The sequence below is a fragment of the Helianthus annuus genome, chromosome 4 (assembly GCF_002127325.2).
Source record: "Helianthus annuus cultivar XRQ/B chromosome 4, HanXRQr2.0-SUNRISE, whole genome shotgun sequence".
NCBI lineage: Eukaryota > Viridiplantae > Streptophyta > Magnoliopsida > Asterales > Asteraceae > Helianthus > Helianthus annuus.
Window position 1 is genome coordinate 4,090,289 of NC_035436.2, and position 11,423 is coordinate 4,101,711.

The following is an 11,423-nucleotide window of genomic DNA, read 5'->3' on the forward strand; positions in this document are numbered from 1 at the left end:
GGTGGGGTGGGGGGGTTTAGGTTTTTTTTGGGGGTGGGGGAAGTGGTTAGGTTTTTTTCGGTATATTTGTAGAGTAACTTTGATAGTTATTGATAATTACAAAAATGCCACCTTGTCTTTTTGAGTTTTCCTTCAATTTGTATGTTTAGTATGTTAAGATTATTTGTACAAGAACTTTACCCTTAACTTGTAACTATAACTAAGTTAACTAACTTAGTTACCATGTCACATCGTGTAAAACAAAACATGCTCGAAATTTAATAATTCGGTTTTTGGGGCGTTACAATAAAGACTAGTAAAAATGAATAAATTTGTATTTTTTGAAGTTTTAGTAAAAATAAGGGCAAAAAAGTCATTATATAACTTGTTTTTAATAAAATAAATCAAAATGGGTAAATTTGCAATTATATTAGTTAAGAAAGTGGATATATGCAATTTTAATAGTTAAGGAATGGATAAATGCAATTTTAATTTTAAGTTTGGTAAATACGCAATTAAGTTTTTTAAGGGGAAATATGCAATTGTCGTTTAAAAATATGAGTCAAAGAAGGTGTCAAAACATGTCTACTTACGAAATTACATATAAAAATATGTGTATATACATATAAAACTGAAAATTACATATAACATCCTAATTCGGTTGATCGCAATCCACCGGCCGACTAGCGGCTAACGATTTTTAAAACCTTGAGGATGACACAACTTGATAACACATAAAAATTGAAGGGGAAGTTATGGCTTTTCTTGATAAAAACTTGAGTTAATAGCCAAAATGGTCCCTGAGGTTTGCTCACTTTTGCCACTTTAGTCCAAAATCCAAAATTTTTAAATCTAGGTCCCTGAGGTTTGCATTTTGTTGCCATTTTAGTCCAAATTTCAAAACCCCCTTTTTTTACTGTTGCAACCAGCATATTTTGTCCTTTTTGCGTAGGGGTATTTTGGTTATTTTTATGAGTTATTATAACAAACCCAGATCAAGAACCCAGATCAACTCTCTCTCTTCTCTCTCTCTATAGCACCGCCACCACCACCACCTCCTCCCCCTTCTCTCTCTCTAAACACACCTGACTCTCTCTCTATAGCTTTTACCCTCTCTTTCTCTCTCTAAACCTCGTTGGAGGCGATGATGATACAACAACAACGATCAGAGGGTTTTGACTTGAGAGGGTTTTGACTTGATATGAGGTACAACAACAACGATCAGAGGCGATGATGATTTTTTCGTTGTCTGAGTGAATCGAATGAAGCTTGAGACTAACCGTATCTTGGCGGGGTAATATCCGGCTGTTGAAGCAGCCGCGATGTTTGCAGCCATGGCGGTTGGTTCCTCTTTGTTTTGATTATTATTAACAGATCTAAGCCTCTTCTAATTCTTCTTTTTCATATTTTCGTTTTTTCATTTTCATCAAGGGTTTTGACTTGATATTTTCGGGGTTAATTAGTGTTGTTGATTCGTCATAGTTGCAGGTGTTGATGTTCAGTTGTTTGAGAAGATGATGATGATTCAGTTGTTTGATGATCTGCTTTGAGAGAGATGATCTGTGTTCTTGATCTGGGTTTGTTATAATAACTCATAAAAATGACCAAAATACCCTTGCACAAAATGACAAAATAGGCTGGTTGCAACAGTCAAAAAAGAGGGTTTTTGAAATTTGGACTAAAATGGCAACAAAATGCAAACCTTAGGGACCCAAATTTAAAAATTTTAGATTTTGAACTAAAGTGACAAAAGTGAGCAAACCTCATACACTATTTTGGCTATTAAGGGCATGTTTGGATAAGCTTTTCAAACCAACTTATTGACTTATTGGCTTAATCAAAAAGCCAATAAGTCATTTTAGTGTTTGGCAAATGGAAAAGTGCTTTTTAAAATGACTTTTTGAGTTAAAGGAAAAGGAGTTTTCAAGAAGTTAGTATATTGTGACTTCTTGGCCAGCTTATAACTTTTCAAACTTCAAATTACCAATATACCCCTTATTTATTCATTTTACATCAATAAGCTAAGCCAAACACTTTTTAAAAAACAATTTATTGACTTATTGGCTTTTCCTACCCCATAAGCTAATCCAAACATTTTTTTTTAAAAACTCCTTTTCCAAAAGTCCTTTTCTTAAAATTCCTTTCCACAAAAGTCTTTTTTAACTCTAATAAGCTTAGCGAAACATGCCCTAACTCTAAAAACTTTGCCCACTTCAAAAAACAATCCCAACACAACACAATCTCTCACTCACACCGCTGTCTACTCTCTCTCATACTCTGTTCTTCTGTTTTGGGCAAAAACATACCAAAAGGTACATTAATTCTCACCCAAATCACAACTATCAATATCTTAAAAATCCATATATCACAATCTCTCTCAGACCCGCTGTCGGTTAAAATCTTGAAAAACAAGAAGCAAGCATTTGATATAAAAAGTTATGAACTTTGTTTTTGAAATTTGAAAAATGCAGTTCGATTTTTATTTTCTATTTATTTATTATTTTCTTTGTGGATCCGTATATTTTCATTTTTTTTCATGATTTTTTTAGTTGTTAATTGGTAATTATTATTATTTTTTTTCTTGATATCAGTGTTGTTCTTGCATGCAGGATTGCAGATATCTAATATTTTTTTTTTGAAATGGGCATTTAGGGTTTTAGGAAATTTAGGGTTTTGGGGGGGTTTTAGGGAATTTTGGGTTTTGGTAGGATTTAAGGATTGATGGTTTGAGATAGGGTTAAGAGGTGATTATTGGGGTTTTGTGTAGAGATTTTGGGAAATGGGGAGTTTTTCTGAAGCAAATGGGTATAATATTGACTCAGCGGTGGGCGGGTTGGTTTGGATCCGGCGAAGAAACGGGTCGTGGTGGCCGGGGAGGATATTAAGTCCTAACGAGTTACCGGAAAGTTGTTTGCTTTCGCCTAGGAGATCGGGTGTTCCGGTGCAGCTACTTGGAAAAGAAGATGCAAGTGTGTAAGTGCCTATTGCTGTCATACAAATTTGATTGATCTGTTTGTGTTTATACCCTAATTTAGTTTAAGTTGTTCAGTGGTTAGACTATGGGGTATGGGGCGTGGGTTGGGGCGTGGGTTGGGTACAAACGCCCAAGTCACCACCCCGGGTGGGCTTGGGTTTCGGCGTGGCCTCTTGGGCGGGGGTTTCAGCCCGGGCGTTGGGCGGGCCTAGCGGTCTTCCGTGGCCGGCTCTCATTGGCTGGGTTGGCTAGGCTATAGGTGGCTAGGATTTTAATAATAATTTTAGGCTTTTTTTTTTTTTTTTTTAATTTTGTGTGTATTTTTATAATGATTGAAAAAAAAATTATAACACGTGGCCAACCCACGCGGGCTAGCCACGCCCCGCCATACCGACCCAACATGCAACTGACCAGCGGTGCCCCTTGAAGTCCACGTGTCAACCCATGCCCCAAACCCCCGGCCCACCATACCCCACGGTCTTATAAGATCGGTTACTAGGGTTTGATTAAGATTTAGGGCTTGAATAGTTATTTCTAGCTGCAACCGAATCGACTGTCAAACTGTAGCGTGTAGTTTATTGTATTTTGTTATTTTACTTTTATTTATTAGTTAATTAGGTTGATGAGAATTTGCTAGACATTCAATGCCATCGAAAGTGATCGTTACAAGTTCAAGCATTTTCTTTTCATATGTTTAAATTGCCCTAATATGTGTCTCGAAAGACATGTGGGTACATGCACTAATCGGTCTCTGTCCCGATGGTTTGAGTGTTATGTGCCTTAGGTCCAAGGCTTGATACAAAACTACAATCGAGCCGGGGGTCTCACTGGAAGCAGCCTCTCTATTCCTACGGGGTAGAGGTAAGGCTGTCTATACCTACCCTCCTCAGACCCTGCCTTACTTTGCTATTTATTTGTGGGATTTACTGGGTATGATGATGATGATGATGATGTGTCTATGTGATCGGCTGCTCATACATTGCTTAATCTCTAGAAAAGTTCTTTTTAAACGGTCTTTCTCATCCAAATTGACATTTCCTGAATAAACCCTAAAAGGTTGGCGAGTCATGGCTGAACCATTTTTTTGGGGGTCAATGTCTAGAGTAGGTCGAAGTTGGATTGACGAGTTAGGTTGACCCACTTAACAAGTTTTATCCCATTTTTTGTAACTTTTTTTCCGGACGGCTCTATCTTTTATAACTACTTAACACATTAATTATTATTACAAAAAAATATTTTTACAATAATATTTTAAATTTTTGTTTAAACTTTAAAGACGGTTTAGGAGGTTGTATGCATTAATACTTAATACCTTATTTTTGTGTAAGAGTGTTTAGGAGGTTCTTACCACAAGTCCTACCAGCGCGCAGGGGGGGGGGTGCAAAAATGAGTTTCTGAGCTGGAATTTGGTTGAACTCGTGCGTGCCCGCACGTCCTGCGGACACGAATGCAGCTCCGAAAACCCGGGCCCGGTGAGGCGGTTTCATTTTTTTTTAGTTTTCCTGCTTATCCACTGCGCCTCAGCAGCGTTTTTGCGCCTCAGCAGCGTTTTTTTCAAAAAAACCCATATTTGCGCCTAGGCTACCACCAGGCGCTATAGGTGCGCCTCGCTGCGCCCGGGCGCCTAGGCGCGCATTTGCGCTTTTGACAACATAGTTCTGGAATGATAATAACAGTTTCAAGAGTTGAAATTTATGAAGGTCCTTTCTCAAAAAAAGAAGTTACTAAAATTGTTCTTGATAATTGAAAAATCTGTGATTCCTAAAACTTTTATGCTTGATTAAGAGTTTAAGACAATTAAGACCGGTAAAAAAAAGTGTTAAAAAATGCTAGAGCAATATACATCGAAAAATTTGGGATGTTACAATATAATCTTGGGAAATTGGTTGCAAAAATACAACATATTAATATTTGATAATAATCTAACTTATAATAAAAGACTCCAAATAATGGCACATGTAATTCTCTCCTTCAACCTCATAAATTTTATTTATATTTGTTTAATAAATTTCTTTTAATATTAATATTAATTAATAACCAATATATAGATATCATTTATTTTTATCCTTTATCTTTATCTAAAATTAATAAATAATTTCAAGTTTGCAATTTAGACCCTTTGTTTTTTTTACTTTTAACCCAAAGTTTTTTATCTTTTGCAATTTAATCCCAGCTCTTTTTTATTTTCAATTTTGGTTCACCATACTTTTCATCTTTCCCAAGTTTTTCGTTTCGTTCTAAATTTTGTGAGTTAACGCACCGCAACGTGCATGTGGGGTTCAACATTTTTTCCTATATTTTTCCCGTTTGACTGGCCCCTCGCGTCACATCTATTTTTCTGCGTTTGACAAGTTAGTCCAACACGCGGGTCCTGGATGGACTTAGTTATTTTTTTCTATGTTTTACGTTTCGGTTTAATTTCTCAGCAACAAGCGTGCGTGATTCAAAGATTTTACGTCTGCTTTTCGCTCGGCGTTATTATTTCCCAGTTTTTATTTATTTTGTTTTTACAAGCTTTTCCGTTGTTGGTGGTCGCTGACAATGGTATAGTATTGCTAATACTTAGCACAGTTTTATGACAACCGCTGCAACGCAGGGGCTTAATACTAGTAATAATAATATAAGCTTAGGACCATGCCCATCTGAACCGTTTTCTTTTACGCTAATTTATTTATTGTATATGTGTATATGTTTCTTGCCTTACTTTTTTTTTTAATTTTGATCAGTGATATTTTAATGCAGGGAGTGGTATAATCTTGAGAAATCTAAACGTGTAAAACCATTTCGATGCGGTGAATATGACGAATGCATTAAAAAAGCAAAAGCTACTGCAACCATTTCTTGCAAAAAAGCGGCAAAATACGCACATAGGGAAGACGCAATTCTTCAAGCCCTTGAGCTCGAAAATTCCCAATTATCAAAAAGTCACAATCACGAGAGCACCTCGCAAACCGAAAATAACGACTCGAGTGATTCAGAAGACGATGGAACAGAAGGAAGTATGAAACGTATGCGGGGATTAGAAGACCTTGGGTTAGGAACGGCAATTTCGTCATTTAAGAAAAAGCGGTCCCGAGCGGTATGCCATCCGTTGACCAATGTTTTAAAAAAGACCGAAATGGTTACCGTTCCTGTTACGTGTGAAGAACTCACGGGTCTAAACGGGCCGAGCTTTTCCGACAACAAAATGTCTCATAGCACCGGCAATGTCGTTAATAGTGACAGTGAGGCAAATGATTGCAAACGGAAAGAGAACGAAAACTCGAGTAAATCAGATTTACTTGACAATGATCGTTCTTCTGGAAGGCTCTTTGATGTCCCTTTTATTCGAGAAGAAAAACATAGTGCAGGTATTGAACTTTTTTTTTGAGTAAAGTACACGAATGGTCCCTGTGGTTTACCAAAATTTTGGATTTGGTCCCTCGCTTTCCAAAAGTACACAGACGGCCCCTATGGTTTGCACTTTGTTACGCATTTAGTCCCTAGTTTTTTCCCAATACATGGACGGTCCATGTGGTTTGTACTTTGTAACGCGTTTAGTCCCTGACTTAGACATGCTAAAACCTTTAGATTTGTTGGTTGGGGATTAAATGCGTTACAAAGTGCAATCCACAAGGACCATCCATGTACTTTTAAAAAGTTAGGGACCAAATCCAAAATTTTGGTAAATCACAGGGACCATTTGTGTACTTTGTATTTTCATCCAAAGGTTTGTTTTTCCACATCTGGATCCAAAAGGTTTGAACTTTTGCCATTTTCATCCGGCTAGTTAACTCCATCCATTTTCCTCTGTTAAGTCAGAGGTATTTCCATCTTTTTTGTTAACTTAAAGGGCAATTCGGTCTACTTCACATTATGTACAAGCATTTAGCATAATGTACAAGTATTCACTTTAAGGGCAATTTGGTCTTTTTCACTTTATGTACGAAAAATACCCCTAACAAAGAAAATTGATGGAGTTAACGAGCCGGATGAAAATGGCAAGATTTTAAACCTTTTGGATCCAGATGCGAAAAAACAAACCTTTGGACGAAAGTCGCAAAACTGGCCAAACCGCAGGGACGAAAATGGCATTTTACTCTAAATTCTTTTATTATATGCAATGTTTTAATCACCAGGTTCTTCTCCTGGATTTGTACCTGAAACGGGTCGGGTCGGTGCTGGGCCCGTTGGAACCGTATCAGTGGAACCTGATGAATTTCAAGAATCGCGTTCGATCAGTTCAGGTGTGGAAATCAACCATATAATGGACAATGGTACTTCAAATTGGCAGAATAAAGGGAAAAGAAATTCAAGAAATAAAAACAAAACCAAAACCATGCAGAAAATTCTGGACCCGGATGACGAGTTAAGAAAAGTCAACATGGTTGACTTAATGGCCTCACAAAGATCGGTGCCTATTCGTCAGCCCCGTTCGAAAAAAACTGATACGGGTATCCTTTATGATGTCAACGTCGAGGTGAAAGCGGGCCATGGTTCTCAACATCTTCCGTACGTGTCTCTTATGAGTAACTTTACGGCCCAAACCGTAACGGGCCATTCACTTGAAGTCGAGGTTTTGAACGATACAGTTTCTGATCTTTCATTGAATAATAGTTCCGAATGCCTTAGTAGTAGCTGTGAGTTAGGTGGGGTCAACAAGGTCAATGTGGTCAACGAGGACGTCAACATGGTCCCAAGACTTTCCAGAAAACCGAGAAAAAAGGGGCTTTTATCTAACAAGAAGATCCGAAGGTTATCATCATTAACGAGCTCCAAAAGTGAAACAAGGACGCTTAAGAGGCCTGATTTAGCTTGTGTTCCGTTGAAGGTTGTTTTTGGTAGGATATATTCGGCATTGGGTATTAGTTCTGCTGATGCAGCGTCCGACCCGTGAAAATTTCTATACGGGTCGTGGATGGGGGCGTTTTGGTAATTTTAGTGTAACTCATCTGTTAGGGATTTTTGATCATGTTAGAAAGTTCAAACTTTTAGTTGAACTTTTTGTTCGAGAATTGCTCAAGTTGTGAGTGATAGTGTGGAGCCCGGTTTGTTGAAGGTTAAGGTTTTGTACAGGAATCATGTAGCCGAAGGTGTAAAGATTCCAGAGACTTGGGTTAGTCTAGTGGCGGTTTAAACTGACTGTTAAAAAAGTTATCGGGTTATTAGGTGCGCGGGTGGTAATATTTTGTTATTTTGGCGTATCTTTTTGTTCTCGTTTATGGTTTATTTTTAAAGATTGGAATGGAATGTTGCGTATGAACCGGCCAAATATACTGGTTTGGTACAATACGATTCACCATGTATGAATAACAAACAAACGTACCAAGTAAAAATCACACCATGAGGGTCTCACCATGCATGAATAACCATCAAGATAAATAAATAGTGGTAATAAAAAATGTAGACCTTATTTTGGTTAACGATCAACATGAGTTTATATCCTGGATGGGCAATTGAGGGTTTAACCAAACTTTTAAGGGGACGGTTAGGGTTTTTGCCTAAAAAAACACTATTTTTTTGTTTAGGGGGGACAGCTGTGAGCCGTCCCCAACCCAGTAGGTCCACTCTTGGACTAATAATGTAAAAAGTAAGTTGTAGGAAAAGTCTTGAAATTTAGTCATAAAGTTTGTTAATTCTCCCACAAATCGTACAAATACGCCTCTGATCATTCGCAATGGGGCAAACATTAAGTACACCACCACACCCCATTCTTTGACACATTATGTGAGGTATACTATAAACAATATAATACGTTTATTATGTCCAACAAAGATAACCTAGAAAATTCATATTAAGTAAAGATAAACCAACAAACCTATGAAACTACAATAAGTTTCTCAAGTCCAACAAAGATAACCTAGAAAATTCATTCAGTCTTTTCTATAACATTACGGATCTTAAGCAAAGATAAACCAACCAACCAACCTATGAAAATACCATAAGTTTCTTAAAACAATTAAAATTTAGTATCTCTCCTTCCCAAAACCCAACATAAATTCCTATCCTTCCCATATGCAACACTCTTGCCTTCGTCCCGCCTATATATCTTTTCCAACAACTACAGATACGCCATAAGTTATTTGAATCTATATCTAGGTGCAGTGACGAATCTTGAGATTTCCGACCGGGGGTCGAAAACGCATATACCCAAAAAAATTATAAAACCGGGGGGGTCGAAAACGTATTGTAACGCCCTGCGTTTTCAAACATCCTACATTTAGAAACCTTACGTGAAATTCTATCTTTGAAAATCTTGTGTTCTTATAACCATTCTTTCATCGTAATCGTTGTAAAATACGGAACTTGCTTCGTAAATAAAGCTTGTACATTACACTTTTTACCTAGTTAAATCATGTTTTATTTCATATTTCACCTTGTTACAAGTTAGGGGAAACATTGTTGCATATTATTACACAACTTAATTAACAAAATTACTCATTATAATGTTTTAAAAAAATAAAAAAAAATAAAGAAATATGGCAGCCCAATTCAGCAAAATTCAGCCCCATATAGTTGGGTTTTGTGGGCTAGTTTCAACCTCAAGTTTACCTTTGATTTCTCTTTTCACACGCACAACATATCGAACCTTTTCGATACACTTATATACGCATGATTTTCATATAATTTAAATTCATATTCCTTGTAACAACTAGTGGAGATGTATCATCGAGATTGGAGTGACTTCCTTACCTTGACGATTGACTCCACCCCTCTTCCCTTAAAACGACTTCACCAACGAGTTAGGGGTGATTCCCTTACTTAGGTGACCGTTACCCAAAACTTATCTTTCAAAATATTTTATTATGCAAACCCGATCATGTTTTATACCTAAATCATTTTATCATTATTCAAAATACCTACTTATACCGATTTCAAAATACATTGTTTATCAAACGTACTTCTTATTCTATCATGAGTCTCTTGCCCATGAACTTCACATCTGATTTATTAACTGAAACACGTTCACATTATATCATCATACTAGAGACTTCCACTCTTAATCAAAATCAAACTAACCTTTCTCAATTACTTATAAGGCCTCGTAGATGTTATATGACCGTTTACCAAATACTCTTTCCAACATCAATAAATCCTTTGTTAAAATTATTTTTAAACAATCACTAAATTCTTTTACTAAATTTCTTTTCTAAGGGTCGACGTTTTCACAAGAACTTTCAAAGTCCAAAATTTTCATGTTTTGATGCAAATGAAACAAACCCGTTATTTTAAAAAAAAGAGTAAACTTCCGTTTTGCTCCCTGTGATTTAGTCACTTTAATGGTTTTGCTCCAAACCTTTAAAAATAGCCATTTTACTCCCTGATGTTTCGGTTTTTTTGCCAGTTTGCTCCCCGCCTCTAACTCCATCCAAACTGTTTGTTTTTCCATTTTGCTCCCTGCAGGGAGCAAACTGGCAACAAAACCAAAACATCAGGGAGTAAAATGGCTATTTTTAAAGGTTTGGGGCAAAACCGTTAAAGTGACCAAACCACAGGGAGCAAAACGGAAGTTTACTCTAAAAAAAAAAAAACCTTCTCTACAACGCTTAACTCGTCATCCAAATTCAAAACACGTGGGCTAGAAGACTTCATGGGGACCGAAAATTTTCAACATACGTGAACTCCTTTTTTTTAAACAAAAGTAGCATTTCAATCATCACAAAATACGTTAAGCATGATCAATGAGTACTTTATGTTCCTTTACATATACAAACTATATTCTACCTTTCAAACCAAGCTCAATCTAATTTTGATTCGGCACACTCAACGTTTTGTTTAAACAACTATACATGCACATCATCATACACATTTTAGTCGATATCTCGCGATAACATCATTTATATCGTTCGTACCTACATACTTAACTTTTTTTTTTCTCCGCAATGTCTCAACGTACACCATATACGCAATATTTATTTTCATACCTACACCTATGTTCATACGTTTTATGCTTGTACTCATACACATACTACTTATACGTTTTACGCTTCTACTTGTACACATACAACTTACACGTTTTATGTTTATGCTCATACATACATGCGTATTCATACTTGAACTTATGCTCATACTTTCATCCTTACTCATGATTCGTACATTCGTACCTATACGCGAGCGTAATCCGAGGGATTCGCTTACGTGGGTCCCATACATGCTTAAACATAAACATGCTTACATACGACATTCTTCTACGTACACATTCTTATTTTCAAATTCATGTATACCTTGATTCATACATAACTAGTACAAGCTATGTGGATCATGCGACGATCAGTATAATCGCGGGTGCACACGGGATTATAGTGATAGGCGTATGAGAACCATAGAGTGTACTACTGTGTATGGTAAGACACGGAACGTAACATGACCCCGAGTAACGAAACGGACGTAATGTGGTTAAAACATGGTGGATACGCCGCTGGTACTTCCTATATATAAGTGTTTTCACCATGTTACCAAACTTTCGTAAAACGTGCCATGAGAAATTCAG

General features: G+C 36.8%; 1 protein-coding gene across 1 annotated transcript; it reads left to right on the forward strand.

The window, feature by feature from the left end:
• The first annotated feature begins 2,187 nt into the window (after positions 1-2,187).
• Positions 2,188-8,234, forward strand: LOC110935582 (uncharacterized protein At1g51745). Its single transcript, XM_022177954.2, has 4 exons — positions 2,188-2,291; positions 2,589-2,952; positions 5,696-6,303; positions 7,072-8,234. Exons 2-4 carry the CDS (start codon positions 2,759-2,761, stop codon positions 7,827-7,829), a joined length of 1,560 nt encoding a protein of 519 aa, XP_022033646.1. The 5' UTR covers positions 2,188-2,291; positions 2,589-2,758; the 3' UTR covers positions 7,830-8,234.
• Positions 8,235-11,423: the final 3,189 nt, after the last annotated feature.